Source organism: Cupressus sempervirens, chromosome 6 (assembly GCF_028749045.1).
Source record: "Cupressus sempervirens isolate cs-2001-9-10 chromosome 6, ASM2874904v1, whole genome shotgun sequence".
NCBI lineage: Eukaryota > Viridiplantae > Streptophyta > Pinopsida > Cupressales > Cupressaceae > Cupressus > Cupressus sempervirens.
Genome location: NC_143123.1, coordinates 520,605,162 through 520,624,164, shown reverse-complemented (window position 1 = coordinate 520,624,164; position 19,003 = coordinate 520,605,162). Strand labels below are relative to the sequence as shown.

The window sequence follows — 19,003 nt, the reverse complement described above, 5'->3', positions numbered from 1 at the left end:
ACAATCAGAATCCAGAGTCTAAGATGATTTTGAAAATTAGGTCAACAAAATTGTCTTTAAAATCAGCCGAATTTGCAATTTTTAGATGAAGTGTGGACAAGTGCATGGTTAACAGGCTAAAATAATCAAGTCCATGTGTAGTTTACTGTATTTGAGAAGTGTATGGTTAACAGGCTAAGTTTAAAATAATCAAATCCAAGTGTGATTTACTGTATTTGATTGGATTTTCATTATAAATGTTAGGATTCAAGAAACTAAGTTATAAGTATTCTCTTGCAGGATAGCAACAACTAATGCAAAAAAATTGTAAACTTCGTATTTTAATATTTCTGGACTATGAGTTGTATTATATTTTCATCCCTCTTTGTTATTCTAAATGGAGAACCTTTTGAATTATTTGGAGCCTCTAGGGGTCTTCGCCAAGGAGATTCTCTGTCCCCATTTTTTATTATTTTGGCTGAAGGCCCTGGCAAATTTATTAAGTCTTGGGTTTCCCAGGGCTTGATCCATGGTTGGAGTTGGGGTAATGAGCTGCCTAATTTTTCTCATAACCAGTTTGTGGATACTACTGTTCTTATTGGGATTTCTCGATTGCTTGAAGTTGAGTCCTTCAGGCAAGTGTTAGATATTTATTTGGTTGCCTTGGGTTAGAAAGTCAATGAACATAAATCCTCAATCATTTTTCCAGAACTCTGGAGCCTATCCAGAGGAGTAGTGCTAATATTTTGTGATTTCAAATTGAGCCAGACCCCTGCTTTATCTGGGCATTCATATTGCTATTGTCAGGCAACCTAGATTATTTTAGTGGGACTGCTTGATAAGTTGTGTCAGAAGGTTAACAAGTGTATTATCATGTTCCTCGGGTGAGCCTTCTTCAATTGGCCATTTAGGCTCTTCCTATTTACAAAAGTTTGGTTCAAATGGCTCCTATGTATTTTCTTAAGGAATTTTATGCTTTCTTGTGACAATGTCTTTGGAGTTGTAATTTACAGAATTGTAAATGGAGCCTAGTTAGGTGGTAGTATGTTTGTTAGTCTATGAAGGAACAGGGTCTTGGCTTTTGGTCTACTATCTTGAGTGGGCAGGCTCTTGCAGCCAAATCATATTGGCATTTGTGTACCAGTTAGAATAAGCTTTGACCTGCATTCTTGCACGTAAGTATTTGTGGGGGTGGACTATTTTGATGTTTCCTGGTATCCTCTAGAAGGCAAGGGGCCTATGGTCTGGCACACTCTGAAACTGGAGCTCAATTGGTTATGAGGGGCCCCTTTTGGATCTGTAATTGGGGCTCTAAAGATCTCTTTTGGATAGATTCTTGGGATGGTCATCCCCCTCCTTTTCTCTATGTATCCGCATTTGAAGTCCCTTTGTGATTAGTTTCTAGCAGTTAGGTGGGATAATGTTGTGCTTTACAAGACTATTCCAAATCTAGGCCTGGTTATTGGTGGTTAACAATTCTTCTGATTCTGGTAGAATAGGTTGGCTCAGATTCTGGCATTTAGAGAGTGCAGTTCCTTGGTTGGCCTGGATGTCCAGGCCTAGGGAAATGATTCGTCTGGTAAATACTTTGTTTGTTTGGAGTATTTGGTGCTTAATAGGCAGTTGTTTGGAGGTATTGAGGTGCCTTGGTGGAAACAGGTTTGGAACAAAATTGCCTAGCTGAAATGTGATTGTTTCATGTGGCTAGTGGTTCACAATCATTGTCTCACTTGAGAAAATTTATGCAAGTGGGGTTTTCAAGACCCCTCGATGTGTATCTTGTGTTGTAATGATGAAAAGTTAGTTTCCCATCTTTTCTTTCAATGCTCTTTCGCCAAGGAAATCTAGCATTTTTGTTGGGGTGCTTGGGATTAGACCTACTGGCATATCTCCTCTTTGTTTGAGTTTTGGGTTCAATGGGGTGAAAAACCCTAGCTAAAACTTCTTTTCTCAAGGATGGATGTTGTTCACTTGTGGTGGAAAATTATTCATTCTCTTCATGCGATTGTTTTGGCAAAGCGTGATGTGAATAGGGGTGTACACCTTAGAGATGTTGTTTGCAATCATCTTAATCTTCCTATTCAAAGAGGTGCACCAGTGTTTGTTGGTCAGGTTAGGACTAATTGATGTAGACATTCTTTGCGGCAAATCAATCAAGAGGTTCATCAGACACCTTCTCATGGAGTTTTAAAAATTAATATTGATGGCTCGTTTCAGGGGAATCTTGGGCATGCTAGCATTGGTGGAGCTGGTTTGGATTGTTTTGGTGATGTTTAGTTTATTTAATTTTTGTTTATAATGGCTTTAATGCTAATAATTTAATGGAGGCTCTTGCCATTTTCTATGCTGTTGAGTGGAGTTGTGCTCTTGGTTGGAGCAGTTTTATTTGTGTTTGATTCTCAGGTGGAGATGACTTTGTTAACTAGGGAAGAGTTTGGGGATGTTAGCCGGCAATTGGCTTTGGTTATTAAACAGATTCTTCAGTTGTGCAGTTCCTTGGAATCTTCACCTTCACACATGTTCCTAGGGAGTGGAATGGTGTTGTAGATTGTTTGGCCAAATGGGCTTTAGATCATATGCAGAATTGGAATATAGTGGATTAGAGACAATTGCCTCTTGATATGTCTCATAGGTTTGATAAGTTAGTGGATAATGACAAGGTTATGTAGTGCCCTCTGTATTGGGCACTTAGCTTGGCTTCGTGCGTGAATAGATTTTTACCCCCTTTTTAGTAAGCATTTAATATTTCATTTATAAATGCTTCAAGCATGAAAGTGTAAACTATTTATCATTCTAAAATCAGCCATTTGATCTGTGCAATTCATTTTGGAAACTAAAACTACATATATTCTATTTCAAAAAGAACTATTCTTTTCTTTTGTATGGTTCGAAAATGATTCATATTTGCACCATTTAGGTTTGAAATGCAAAGCTTTTTCATGCTGAAATCTTAAATCAAGTGCAATTTGTTATGGTCAATACAAAATTTTGCGCTCGTTTTAGGTTTCAGGAATCCAGAGGTTAAGTTTAGATGCTGCAGTAAAGGATAGCAGAAATTTATGCTCCAAAAGATAACATGTATTCATAAGTTCTTTAAAATCTGCTCCATTATGTAGCATGCAGATGTAATGTTAACATTTCAAATTTGCAGTTTAGATTTCTATATTTGGTTTGAAAATGAGTCATTAAATTGGCCAACGCAATCTTGTTTAGCTCTGAAATCCATAGCAGCGAAGAGCTATATGAATTTTATGCTAGTGCTGTTAAGTCTTTGTGATTTGTGTGTTTAACACATAAGTTTGGATACATTATGGCTCTAGAGGCCAAGAATAAATTTTCTCTTGCAGGATAACAGCGCTTGTATTGTTTTTGGACAAATTTGGTCAATATAAGTTCTATAAAATAACAGAAAATTGAAAATCTTCACATTGTTTGAAAATGAGCCTTTAAAGGAGTCAAATTGACACTGGTTAACTTTTAAATTTAGAGCAGCGAAAAAAGATTGTGATTTCCAGCAATTATATAATTATTAATTTTCAATTTGTCTCCAAGCCTCCGGGATGGAAGGATCAGTTTAGGGTTGGCAGAAAATCCTTCAGTAATCGGGGAGTGGGGGAAATGCTTTTTAAGATAGAATTAATCAGCTTAGTTGCGGGATTCGTCCTAGACAGACTGGATCCGGATTCGGATCCGATCCTTGAGGATCCGGGCAGGATCCTTGGATCCGAATCTGGATTCAGGTTTGGATCCTTGAGGATCCGAACAGGATTGTTGATTCTGCCCACAGCCCAAAGATCCAACACCGATCCACAGCAATACAAGGCACAAAAACATAAAACGGTGGGCCCAAGTTAAAATTTTAATGCTTTTTTTTGCTTCAAACCCTAAAAATGACCCTTTTATTCATGATGCAAGTTCATTTGCTCTCTATTTTGCTCTCTCATAGTTGCTAGTTTGAAGTAAAGTGCTTGGATTGGATTCAATTATCAAGTATACTAGATTTATAGATCCATATTGGAATAATAGATTCATACTATGAAATGATTTAGTTTTAGAATTATGTATATTTCTTTTATTTTTAGTATATCTATATCTATATCTATATCTATATCTATATCTATATCTATATCAATATCTATATCTATATACAAATCCTCCACGAATCATAATTGGGAAAAAAAATCTGGAATCCACGGATCCGATTCACGTGCCCAGATCAGATTCGTTTCACGAATCGGCAACTAAGTATTGATGTTTTTTAATAGTAGCATAATCAAACACAAAATGATACCAAACACCCATGTGTCACATGCAATCACAAACAATTATCATTCTTAAAAGAGACATCTTATTTGAACAGCCAACCAAACGAGGAGTGAGAACTGGAAAAAAATGGTTCAAACATATGAGCAAAAGGGCTAAAGTTGCTGCTAAGGAAGTCATGATCTCCATTTGTTTCATCTTTTCTGATCCAAAAAAGGGTTAAATTTAATTCGAATCACGTATTTTTCATTCTGTTTTTTGAACTTCATGTCATTGGGAATGTGCTGATGTCTCTGGTGGGGCAAAGGAAAATTACATAATGGGGGGATGCCCCCAATTTATGCTCTCTTTGGGGCATGTAATGGGGACATTTTGCCAGCATTCCCATCCTCATCCTCATCCTCATGGATTCCCAAGGACGTCCCTAAACCAGGGATAGGCTTAAAACCTTGGGACATGTTTTTAATGTGCACTGGTAATTTATGGACAAATTTCGTCAAAAATGTTTTATAAAATAACATGAAGTGTAACTTGAAGTGCTTTAAAAATCAGCTTCTAGAGCTGTCTTATTTGCACTATTTAGTTTACAAAGCTAGAACACAGAAAAACAATTACAATCTTTAGACTAAAAGTTCCAAATCCAAGCAGGATTTTGTGCTCTACATGCAAACATTGTGGGCACTTTACTCTGTGGGAATTGAAATAAGATTAAACTTTTGTTGCAGGACATTAGCATTTTATACCAAAACACTGTAAACTTCAAGTATTGGAATTCATTGAAAAACTTGTTTGGGAAAGGGCCTTAAATAGGTTGTATATGAACAGCTTCTTAAGTTAGCTTCTAAATTTACAGAAAGATAACTTTAGGTCATTCATACTTCAAGAAAATTATACAAGGGAATAGTAGCTCTGTGCTAGCTTTGAGTCCTAGCTGGTCCATGCTTGTCTACTTGATGTCAGACTCAGGCCAGGCATTGGCAAACTGGTATGTGCCTTGACCAGGGGCAGCTTGTTGGAATGTTAATCCACCGTCCAAGCAAACTAGAATTCATGATGTGCAGATAGCTCAGTGGTAGAGAACTAAAGCACATAAATGGAAGGTTCTAGGTTGAGTCTTAGGCTCTTAGCTATTTTCTTGTTAGAGAAGAACATGAGAAACATAAAAAAATCTCATTACTGCCGGAGGCAAGTATTATTAGGACAAAACTCTCAAAATCAAGTTTGATTGCACACAGTTTAGTCCTTTGGGTCAGACAGGTTAAAGCTTGAGTTCTTTCTCTCAGGAAACTGGTAATTTACTGCTGTAAACTTCATTTAAATAGATTTGTTAATAAATGTTTTAACAAATTATAGAAGTACAGTATTTAATAAAACCCATTGAATGTGCAATTCTATTTCCATTTGTGGTTAAAAAATTAGCCATTACACGAGTTGATTTTCCACTAATTTGCTTTGAAATACAAAGCCAGGGAGCAGATGTGGTTTCCATACTGAAATTCTAATATCTGAGTGCATTTTAGTCACATTAATCCAGCATTTTCTATGTATTTTTGTCCTTAGACTCCAATGGTCTTAAGTCCTAAATTTTTTCATGCAATTCTTCAGCAATATTACCAAAACAGTTTCTGATTAAAAAATTAACCTTCAAATCATTTAAATTTCTACTTGAATTTGAATGCAGAGCTGGGAAGCAGACATTTGACTCCCATGCTAAAATATTCTAATCTGAGTGCTATTTAGTGTGCCTAATGAAAATCTGCATTAGTTTTTGTTCCTGTCGTTTAATAGTCATAAGATTTATTGCTATATACCAGCAATTTATATTAAGATCTTGTAAACTTCATTTCAAAATGTTCAATTAAATGGCATGGTAGTGTAACATTAAATATTCAATTATTTTCAAATTTTTATTTGAAAATATTAATAACAATCCGAGTCAGTCAAAATTTGGAACCATTTAGCTGTTTTGAAGTGCAGAGAAAAGAAGAAGCCATGTTTGGTTTTGGGCTCTAAGTCTCAAATCCAAATGTTACTTAAATGTCCTCGTACCTTTCTTTATGTGGCTGTGAGATTCTTTTAATTTAATAGAAACTGACACATACTAATTCAAAAAGTGTCATACATGCAAAAAGTTGAGTACATTTCAATGCTTTGTAGGCTGAGCATATTTGCTTTTCTAAACTATTGATATGCGTTGCTGAAAACATCATGCACTGAAATTTGTGAAAATTTGTTTTTGAAAAAGAGACTTACTGATAAAATCAACAGTCTGGGTAATTTATCTTTGAAATGGATTGCAAGAAGCCTCGTGGGCTTCAAGCTCAAATTCTCAAATCAAGTGTGATTTACTGCAATTTGTGCAAAATAATTTTAAAACTATGATTGCTTTCTTTTTTCGTGCACAAAAATTTGTTTAAAAATTATCTGTTTAGGTTCAAAGTACTGGTTTGCTGGTACGGCAAAATTTTGTTCATTAGTACAAAAACACGTAGAAATTATACACACACACATGCATAATTATGCATCCTAGAAGCATGAGTTAAGATAAGAACGTCACATGGTATCATAAAAACAACAAAAACACCATAAACTTATAATCATAACGTCATATAAATGCCAAAATACTAAAATAATAGTATTGAGTTCAAGTATCATTGTTTTGACTTTCAACAATTGGAACTTTGTACTAAGTTTTAATCATCTAATGGATTATCTAAATTTTCATCTTCTTCATCTTCATAAAAGGCATTAGTTGATTCACAAACAGTGCCAATGCCAATAAGATTAACTGTACCAATAACATTCTCACTTTCTAATTCCTCAAATGCTTACTATTTTTTCACTGTACAAAGAGCTTGTTTGTTTGCAATAAAAATCCTATGTGAAAATTGTTAAAAAAGTAGCTTGCAATTAATTGGATAGCGGTTATTATCAGCAATCGGAAATAAAAATTTCACCGGAAGAAATCTTGAGGGCTAGTTTAATTTGATGTAATAAATATCTGAACTTTTGCAAATTTTTGTTTTGTAATGTTTAAGATCTTATTCAAAATTCTGTAACAACTGTTTCCTGCACTTAATTATAGGATTTTTCTCAGTGGAAATATACCTGGTTTGCACTTGGTCTGCCTGGGTCTTCCCTCATTCGACCTGGATTTGGTCCAGAGTAACCAACCTGCCTGGGTATGAACCCTGGCCGAACCCACAGGTGAACTAGACTCAAACCCAGATCTGGTTTGAACCAGATAAGTACTAGGGTCCTAGGCAGGCGAACCAAACTTCCTAGGTAAATAGCATGAAGATTTGGCAATTTAATTTTCCATTTTCTAATTATAAAAGTAAGGTATTGAATTTGGTCAAATTTGTGCTATTAAATTTTGCATAAATAGACCAGAGTAAAATCCATGTGCTTTTGAAGCTAAAAGATATTAAGTCCAACAATGAGTAAGTGATTTGTAGAAAACATAGAGTGCATTTAGAAAGAAAAGGTAAGTGCTTTGTTGCAAGATACCAACATTTAACTTCAAAATTGAAATTCTGATTGAAATTTGTTACATATTTTTTTATTACATAGCACAAATTGTAGTATTTGCATGCAAATTCAAAATTTGAGTATGATTATTGTTTTTTAATGAAAGTTTTGCATGTATGTTTTTTGTCCTTGAAACTTGGAAGGCTAAGATTTGAGTTTTCTATCACCAGAAATTTAATAAAAAATGATAGGTTCAAGAATATTAATCAAGGTTACCCCAAGTTTCTAGAACGGGGAAGATAAGGTTCAGGGGGATGAGTTCCCAGGATGTCAATTGTTTTCTGCTAATTTTGGGGACAGCTAGTGGATGGCTGTATAATCTTCATGCATTGAATCTGACTCATTTAAAATATGCTTTATTGAATAACCTGGGAAAATAATATTTAGATGAATGAGTATAAATTCCATATATAAAGTGCAAAGTGCATCATCCTGGAAATTGAAAATGCTTGAATATATGTATATCCTATGAAATTTGGGGTACATGCAGCATGATCTTATTTCATCTGGAACTGGATTATGTGCACCTAAATCTGTAATATTGTCCAGATGTTGGAGACTCTGTTGAACTTCATGCAATTATCATTTTAACTGAAATATGACATGTTGTATCCACAGAAATATCTCCTATTCCTACTCCTACGGCAGTAGACTCTTCATCTATTGCATCAAACATTAAATACCATGCAGAGTTTACACCACATTTCTCACCTTTAAAATTTCAGTTACCACAAGCTTATGTTGCAACTGCTGAAAGTGTACGAGACAGTCTGATTAAAGGGTGGAATGAGACACTGAAGCACTATGAGGGATGTAATCCTAAGCAGACTTATTATTTATCAATGGAGTTTTTACAGGTACAGTTATGTTGCCTCTTATTCCAGTCTTTGCTTCAAATTTTATCACATATTTAATGAGGTTACTGAAATTTCATTTATCCTGAGGAGGCTGTATCTTTAATGAATTATTGCCCATGAGATTATGAGTGGCATTTTTTTCCTTGAATTCCCTGCCACAATAATGTTGGCAACAGTTAGTGTGTTATGGAAGACTGCAGATTAGTATCTGCTAGTATACAGTGTGCATTTTATTCTTTATGGTAAGTTTGGGACATGTATCTCTAAATCATTACTTTTTGTCTTTGATCAGGGCAGGGCATTGTTGAATGCCATTGGTAATTTAGAGCTGACTGATGCCTATGCAGAGGCTTTGAGCAAGCTGGGATCTGACTTGGAATCTGTTGCTGAGCAGGTATTTGACATTTTACTGCTTAACAATTCTTTTCTGGAACTTGAAAGATATCTGCCAAAAAATGTGTGTGAACCACTGTACTTTTTATATATTTATTTTAGTGTCAAAGTTCTTTGATGTAGAGAAGTTCAATTTGTGACAAGTTTCATCTTTTTGGCCTGCCCCTGCTTTCAAGAGATAAAAGTCAAGGAAGGAAGTTGGATGAGTTTTATAAAGAGGTTCTGTAATATACTCTTAGGTTGTGTAAGCTGGCAATGTAAGGCTGTTTGAGATTTTGTGTCTTGACTGCTCACTGGTTTCTCTAAGTAGATAGTTGCAAGAGGCATTGAATGACAGATTTGCTTTTCAGCATTTGAAATCTTTCTGCCTTGGTGGAAGGAATTCAAAGATCTGTACCTGTATGTTGTAAAGATCTCCAACGCCTACAAGTCTAGGGTGTTCAGGTTCAGCTTTGTTAAAGGAGGGGTTTCACACAGTGGTAGATAAATGTGACACGGCTCCATTTATTAGAAACTTTTAAACTCCTTTGTGCAGCAGCAAGTTTAATGTGTGGAGAGTTGATTAACAAAAAAATGATGGACTTATGCAGGCATTAACCTGCAAGTTCATATCCGCAAGAAATTTGTTGAGATATTTTAGTTTTGATTCTTGATTTTCTTCTGTAATGAGTAAATATTGCCTGGAATTTTGGCATCTCATGAACTTCTTTTCAAATCTGGTGTCCCATAACTTTAGCTACTATAAGCACAAAAAAGGTAAGGGTTGCTTTTTGGTGGTCAAAGCATACACCAAGTTAAGTCACCTTTAGAAAGGAAATGAGCTCTGTTTTACGTTTGGTGATTAAGTTAGGACTTAATCCTAACTTGATTGGTATTTAAGACTGAGAACAAAATTTATAAATGAAACTTTTCCTTCTGCTTCTGTTTACTCTGTTTGATGACAATCTGTCAGGCATTTGGAGTTACCTGCTGCTCAAAGTTTGAATCGACACATTAGGCTCACATGTCAGCTTGAGAAAGAAAGTATTAAGTGATATAATAACCTCCCACTGTGAAAAAGCCTCAGTTGCAGTCTGAATTTTGCTTGCTCGAGAACTGATCTTTTCTAGAAAATGAGGTGTGATAGCTGGGAGTCATTCTAGTTGAAGAATGAGAAATTTGGTACCACGAGAAAATCCCCCAAACACTATGATGCTACTTGGCCAAAGGTTGTCATCTTTTCTTTTGAGTGGAAGGACTGAGAATTGAAAGCTTGTGTAAGTTGAATTGAAAGTTTGTGTTTTGTGGCCACAACAAATGAGGGTCAGGCTAGGACGGGAGAGGGAGCATCTCTTTCCTAAATGGTATTTGTTCTCGTCGTAACTTATGTTTCTGTTAATAAACAGTATTGACTACAAAATGATATCTTTGTGCTTTTCACCTTGAATGTTTTCCTTGGAAAAATTAAATAGTAGGGAGGAAGTTTGAGCAGCCGGAAGATATTAATTGGTAGCTAAATTTTGCTGTAAGTAGTAGTGTATTAAGTTTACCTTTCACTTAATCTCCATGGTGTGTGGTGGGAAAGGCTGTAGAGGTCATGTGTTTACTATCCAAGTTTATTGAAGCTTAGTACATTTCCTGACTAGGAGAAAAACATAGTAGCAGATTTAGAATTGAAGTTTTTTATGCTCGATTTCATAACATGCAGAAAGGACAGTTATCTATTGTGGGTTTTTACTTATCATGTGTACAGACTTTTATTTCTAAACCTCGGTGGATTATTAAGCCTAAGAGGCCCAACATGGGGTAAATGCATTTGATTATGCATGCTATCCAAGTTATTGAGTTCTGCGATCAGAGAAAAGTTTGAAAATGTAAATGTCTATAAAATGGGATCAGCTTTTGTCTATCCTTTCTGTCATACTTTGGACGATTAAATTATTAAGGCATTATAACAATGTGTATACAGTTCTAGTTCTTTTCATTTTCACCATTCAGTTGGTTCAGTTTGCTAGTTTCTGGTCCAAGAGACCAATTACCAAAAATGTGTTTTTTTCTATATCTTTTGAAGTCACAGTTGAAATGGATTATCTGGTGGCTTTGACTAATATTCTCATCATTTTTTAAGAGCATTTGCACTTAGGGAAGTAACAGATTTTGACTGTGGAGGAATTGATGGAAAGATGGACGGAATCACCAAACAATAAGTTTTCTAATGGTAATCTTATTTTGGTTGGAGCTTTGTTCAATTTTTTGCCTCTTGGATCAAGTAATTGCTTCAAAGAATAAGGATGCTCATTTTTTCTGGTGAGACATTTGGTTTTTCATTTATTGCGGGTCTGGGTTTTCTTAAGCCCGGAAAGATAGAGAAAAAGACAAAAGATCTTAGATGTAGCCTCTGTATTGGTGCTTTTGAGGATCTGATCTGCAACAAATTACCCATGTTTCATACCAGTTCTTTGTGATTGTTCTGGTAAAAAGGAATACATTGGTTCAAGAATGAATAATCAGCATAGAAGGGCAAGATGCACTGAAATTATTACAAAATTATATTGCAATTTCATAATTGATGCACATTGCACAATACTTACATTTTGCTTCAAAACAATCTATGAAACAAGGACATACTGATTACAATTTCTTGTTGGGTGTTTCTTACCCAAAACAGGTAAGAGAGTATTAATCTCAACAAACGGATCAAGATTCTTCTTGTTATGGGTTTTCTACAAAATATCAATGCACGTGCACCAAGTTCTTTACCTTTTTTGAGTGCAATCTATTGTGCTTTATTGAGTGGCAGGAGGAGTGTGTGCTCCAATTCCTCTTAGATACAAATGAGCTAGTAATCTATTAAGATAAAATTAGAGAGTTAAGAGAAAATTAAAAAAATAATGTAAACTTTGACTGCAAGAGGCTGTAGGTATGTAAATGATTAGTCATTGGAAGTACCACCAATTATGAGTATCAACCTTAAAACTTATCAAGAAGAGCATCAATATTAGAGTCCTTGAAGCCATACAAAATCCATGAATTCAATCCTAATTGTATCTTGCATGTGAGGACCATGAAGAGTCTATGAAGTGTTACCTTTTACCCTTGGTTAACTTCAACATCTTTATATAGGGCAATCCTTGTCAATGCATAAAGGATGTCAACAATGTAATATTTGGGACACAACACAAATGAAATAAGATTTCTCCAGGTTGTGATTTTGTCTTATCTTTCTTCAATAATTTTGTATAGCTGTTAAAATAAAGTTTCTTTAAGTTTTTTTTGTTTCTCATTTATGATGGTATTTATAGTTTATCTTCTCAATCATCAATTTGACACCATCACATATTTCTCCCAAACAAGGCCTATCCATGTTGGTTTAATAAATCATACTCAACGTCGGCTTAATGAAATTGAGGAGATATTCAGCATGATCTCACCAAATGTCATCTAGGATTGTATACTATATTAGCCACCCTTGTAGTGCTAGATTGCTTCCGTATGGATTGATTTTGGTTGATGGCAATGTTAAAAATGCCTCCCGAACCTTCAAAAGTTATCTAAAGACAATTGTGTTTGTAATGGATGCCACCAAAATCTGCTTACAAGTATTCACAGCTATATGGTAATTTTATCAAACACTTAGCTTGCAGTCTCTAATTTCTTGTTATGTGCTACTACCCTTATGGCTCCAAAAGGTTTGTCTGTATTGTGTTGCGTTTGGCATGTCACATAAATATAGGAATTGAAAAAGCATAACATATATCACAGAAACAACCAGCACACTATATTTTATAGTGATTTCCAAGAATTAATAACAAGTGCAAAGCTGACTCACTGAATACTCCAGCAATAAATCAGAACAAACATTGTTTACATCAAATAGTTGAGGGCGTGGTCCTTGCATTGACCTACTGCAAACTATATGCAACTGCTATAGTTACTTGCTACAGTAACTAGGCTAATACAATAACTTGCTATAGTAGCTCGGCTGTTACAGTGACAACTACTATAGTGACGCGTTGCTACAGTGATACAACTACTCTAGTGACACAATGCTACAACAACTCGGCAACTACAATAACTTGCTACGGGAACTTGGTTGTAGCTGGAAATGCACCCAATCTGCCGGATATAAAGCTGATAGCAATGAATTTCAAAGGCCAAACCCCAAGGGAATGATGTCTAGAATGTCACACGAGAGGATAGACGTCCTCTAATGCCAAGAACAGATTTGCAACTCACACATCCATTTTCTTCTCATATTCAACCTGCCAAATGAAGCTACTCACGCTCCCTTTTATTCTTTCTACAAAGATCAGTTCCACTCACATGAGCAATGTGGGATAAAAGATGTGCAATATAAAACATATTAAAATAATCACTTATGTCTCCCTTAGGCGCCCCTTTTGATTTGCACACATTCTCATAAAATTTAATATTAAAGTAACACTTTAATATTTTACAACTAAATTAATTGTTACTTTAATAATACTTTAGGCATAAAAATATGTTAGTTATCGAACTCCGAATAGCACGAGTGATAGCTCGTCGAAAAGCTCTTGCCATGGAGTATCAAATTCAATCACCAAAACTAGCCTCCCCTGTGTTCTGCTGACTTACTAAAAATAGTAAGTATGCCTGAGACTAAGTAAATCAACTCCGTTTTGGCCGAAACTGGAGGTGACTAGGCCAAAACACTCTAAGATCCCTTTAAACCCTTCGTTAGCCCTTGGGACCATGTAGAACTAGGCTAATGCACACACACTTGGTCGACTGCTAAAGTGGGGACATTACAATGTTGGGGGAAAAAAAATTACTAGGGGGAAAAATATTTAATTAAAATATATCTTATTGCTTCACTTACCTTTAATAGCTCCAATCTATACAATTTTTCTAATATGCATTGTGACATATGGTGGTTGGCGATGACATCTCTTCTGCCTTGAAATACATTTGTTTGATCAAATCAATTTTAATGTCAAGCCTTGTAGCATGAAGTTGAGGGGGTTGGCATTGAAACTTGAAAGATGCGCAACTTGACCTTTTTAACCAATAAATAAGTTTCTCTATAATTTTTGGCATTGTTTATTATGACTTGAACAATGTTTTGAGGCTCCTCTTCCTCAATAGCTATAATGAGAATGTTAGCAATAAATGTACCATACTTCACCTCTCTCTCACAGTCCCAACTTTAAATGTTAGCAATAAATGCCATAGAAGCATAAATTGTTTGGAGAACAAATCAGTAGGATTTTTTGAAAAAATCAAGAAAAATACAAACTGAAATTACAAAAAAATGTAAAAAACTGAAGAAAAATAATCAAAAACTATTTTTTTTGAAAAAAATATTAAAGGGCTCCATAGCATAGATAAATTAATAGAAAATAAAATATAGAGTTCAACCCATTAATTGTAGAAAATAGATTTTCATTGCTTATAGTCATGTTGTCGATTACATTGCACAAATCATAGCACAATATAATAGATTGATACAGATGTCAATATGTCAATTACAATACGTTTTCTGACATTGTACAAAGTCAACCTATAAACTAAGTAGAAAGTTCCAAAAAAAAATGTAGCCAATGACATGCTAGGGCACATGAAGCCTTGATAATGCATCTCCTTGGAAAGTGTCTGCCCTAACTCCTACAACATACGAGTTAGATGGTTAGCTTCTTTTGTGAGCACCAAATCATCATGCTCAATAAGATTATCATCAACGTCATCATCAGTAGGCACAAGAATCCACTTAGAGTTTGGATTAATCTCATCAAGGTCAATTGGGGAGTCTTCCTCGATCGTTCTTATTTTTGTCCACGTAGAAATTAGTCTTTGCCTACAAGTAAAAAACACAACTAATACAACTTCAATTGAGTGCAAGTTATTAAATGTAATGTCCCCATTTTTAGCAGGTTCTTGCAGTTGGCCAGGTCAGTTCACCATTGGGAGCCTCGTGAGCTGATAGTGGGATTTGAAAGTCTCAGTTGTGTGGTTATAGGCTTTCTAGCAGCCTAGGGTGTGTTTTGGCTTTGTTTGAGGGACTTACTATTTATAGTAAGTCAATCTGTTGGTTTCGATGAGCTCAGTTGAGTTACAGGAGTTGGAGGATGCTCCTAGTTTTTATTTCAGGCTTCTAGTTTGAGCTCCAAGAATCTTGGAGGGAGTGTCTATTATAGTAAGTCACCCTGTCAGGTTCATTCATCATCTTTCATCATCAGGATCACTTTGTTGTTGTCAGATTTTGATTTTGATGCCCCTTCAGTTGTTTTTGCAAGATAGGTGAATTATTATTATTATTCATATAAATATGCTGAGGTTGCTATTTTTTATAGTGTTGTTGGTTGGTCACCTCAGTATCATAGCTCGTTGAAATCAAGATGAAAAATTTTAAATCATGGGAACAAGAAACAGTGGCCTCACATGTCAAAATTTTAAGTTATGGTGGAAAAGGTCATTTTCAAAGCAAAAACAATTAATAAATCAGATTATAATGACACTTTATTATATTTTAATGTTGTGTGTGGGAAGCTTCTTAAGTGAAGTTCATTTGGGAAACTTTGTGCCATTTGGAGATTATAAATATGAGCCCATTTGATGAGTAAAGCATCCAATTATTTGATTATCTTATTGTGCTCTTGTTGTCTTTGTGACATTTCTGAGTCTGAAGTTTGTGCCCTTGTTGAAGTATAAGGGTTTGGGATTGTTGGAAATATAAGAGGAGCAATTGAGAGAGGAGGGGTAAATCAGTTATTACAAAAATAAATCCCAGATCTCTTAGATGTCAGTACAAAATACAAACAAATAACTGAATACTGCTGAAGCTCGGTAAACACACAGAATGTTGTAACTCGGTAATAACTGGATTAGCTCGATAAATGATTAAGAAATAAACCTTTAGATGTTATCTGTGATTACCATTACTTTAATTTAGTTGCAAACACATAAAAGAAAATAGCATGAACACATTTGACACTAGGATTTAACGTGGAAACCCAATTTGGGAAAAATCACCAATTGCAACTAGTTACTGTTTTTCACTCTTCTGAAGTGAGCCCTGTTAGGAGCCAACCCTGTTAAAGGTTACAAAACACACTGTTAGGTGTGACCCTATTAGAGGATTTAATCACCCTGTTAGGAGTGACCTTGTTAGAGGTCTTGAGAACAATTCAATGGAATTGCCACCCTGTTAGAGGATTTGCAAATAGCTGTTAAGCCAACTCTGTTAGGAGATTTAGATCACTGCTACAATCGTTAGAGAGTAACAATGAGATGACCTGATTTGAATACAACTTAATTGCTGATTACGAATCTCTGTTCTGGCTTGTACTTGATCCTTCTTGATTGAATATATCTTTGCTGCTCCACAAGGATATTCTGCTTATCCATCAAATTTGCTTCCTCTTCTCATCATTAGATCTTCAATCACATCACTATCACTTTCACATTCACACTTTGAAATCACAACTTGACCTTATATCTTCCACTTTGTCAAGTCGGCTCAAACACAACTTAGAATAATCAATATTCATCACCTCAGTCGGCTAGAATCAATGGATAAATCACTTAAGCTTAATACAACAAAATAAGAAAATTCTTCGTTAGCCGACCCACCTTGGTAGAAACTAACTCAGAAATGATTTCCTTTGTTAACCAACAGAAGCTCGGTTAACATTGCAAACTCGTGAAAAATCCTTTGGAAACTGAGTGAGCTTGGTTAGCACTAGTTCCATCCAACTTTCCTTCATTAACTGAGTGAGCTCGGTTAATACTCACTTTCTGCAACTTTTCCTTTGATGCCCAAGTGAACTCAGTAGACATGCCTTCTGAACTAGGCAAACACAAGAACACTCGGTAGACACTGAGAACTGTCTTCACTGCCTGAGTGAGCTCGGCATATACTGACTGATACTGATATGACATTTGTGTAACATCAAAGACAACACACAATTAACCAATTGTATCCAACAGGGATCTACAGCTGAAGTATTGTAGATTTAATTCTGAGATTCCACAACTGAGGTATTGTGGACTTTTGAGTTTTATTATCATCTCCTCTTTCTGTATTAACTGTGGCTGAGGAGCATTTATACAATTGAATATTATAATTTCTCTGTTGCTAGGCGAGGGTGTAGTCTGCAGATTGGAGTTTGTTTTGGGCAGCATTTGTGAGGGTAGACTGTGATTGCCAGATTGAAATTGGATCAGGCGGCTTTCAGTTTGACTTTGCAATTACATTCTACGGTAAAGACCAAGTTCTTAATTTGTAAAATTCAGTTAATATTACATAGTTTGAAAGTAAACAAGCTGGCTTCAAATTCTGATTTATAATCAGCCAGCAATTAAATTCCCTTTTCATTATATTGCTATATGGTTTGTTGATGAATGATTTCAGAGGCCAGTGTGAATCATTTCAGAATTTTTTATTGGCGTTTGGTATTTATTCATACAAAACTTATAAGGCCAAAATTAAATAAATTTGTGATCAGTTTCCTGTATATCCTAATATTGCGTGTGAAAATTTAAGACATCATATATTCAATGGTAATTGGGCTGCTTGCCAAGTGTTTGACGAAATGTCAAACCATTTAAATGTGAAAGAAATTGATGCTTGATTTAGCTATAACCAGACAGTGTTATTACAGTGGTATCAAAGCTTGCCTGCAAAGTGTTTGACGAAATGTCAAACAACTGAATTATAAAAGAATTTGGTGTTTGATGAAGTTATAACTAGTTGGAGTTATTACATTAAAGCTCCTCCCTTGATCTTTTTTTAGCTTCAAGTGGAGGTTGTGATGAACAAACACCGAGTCATTCATTCATTTTTGTGTTAGATAGTTGCATTTCTTGGAATGTGTGTTAAAAAACACTTTAGTTATGCTCACAAGTGGTTTCGTAAATGTGAGATTAAATATCAGCCAAGTTATGAAGTATTTGAGAACTGTCTTCATTGCCTGAGTGAGTTCAGCATATACTGACTGATAATGATATGACATTTGTGTAACATCAAAGACAACACACAATTAACCAATTGTATCCAACAGGGATCTACAACTGAAGTATTATAGATTTAATTCTGAGAATCCACAACTGAGGTATTGTGGACTTTTGAGTTTTATTATCATCTCCTCTTTCTGTATTAACTGTGGCTGAGGAGCATTTATACAATTGAATATTATAATTTCTCTGTTGCTGGGCGAGGGTTTAGTCTGCAGATTGGAGTTTGTTTTGGGCAGCATTTGTGAGCGTAGACTGTGAACGCTAGATTGAAATTGGACCAGGCGGCTTTCAGTTTGACTTTGCAATTACATTCTACGGTAAAGACCAGGTTCTTAATTTGTAAAATTCAGTTAATATTACATAGTTTGAAAGTAAACAAGCTGGCTTCAAATTCTAATTTATAATCAGCTAGCAATTAAATTCCCTTTTCATTATATTGCTATTTGGTTTGTTGATGAATGATTTCAGAGGCTGGTGTGAATCATTTCAGATTTTTTTATTGGTGTTTGGTATTTATTCATGCAAAACTTATAAGGCCAAATTAAATAAATTTGTGATCAGTTTCCTGTACATCCTAATATTGCGTGTGAAAATTTAAGACATCATATATTCAGTGGTAATTGGGCTGCTTGCCAAGTGTTTGGCCCTTGGTCTACTGGTGAAGTTGAATGGCTCACAAAGAGCCCACCAGGGATCAAGTCTTGTTGAGTGCAAGGCCCATAGACATCATAAGGGATGAGGCCGGAATCGTGCCCCGGGCGAATTTGGCAGCGTGGATGCTCCTCAGTCCTTGGCTCTTAGCTGAAGAGGTGTTCAGTATTCAGGCATGTGTGGGCCCGTATCGGGTACCTAAAACTGTTAATGGTGGCCTTTGCTGGTTGGTAGCTCGCAGGCTTAGTGCCTCACTGGGCTGCCTCGCAGGTCTGAACCCTCCATCAAAAAAAATAAAAATGAATAATAGAAATGATTTTTTTTTGTTTATATTTGTATTGATGATTACATAGACA

General features: G+C 35.4%; 1 protein-coding gene across 1 annotated transcript in view; it reads left to right on the top strand.

Moving 5' to 3' along the window:
* LOC149553311 (Glycosyl transferase, family 35) overlaps positions 1-19,003 on the top strand; it is a 98,760-nt gene that overhangs the window by 13,393 nt on the left and 66,364 nt on the right. The window contains exons 2-3 of the mRNA XM_089788773.1: positions 8,392-8,630; positions 8,923-9,024. Of these exons, the coding sequence (XP_089644899.1) occupies positions 8,392-8,630; positions 8,923-9,024 (341 nt within the window). The remainder of the gene's footprint in view (positions 1-8,391; positions 8,631-8,922; positions 9,025-19,003) is intronic.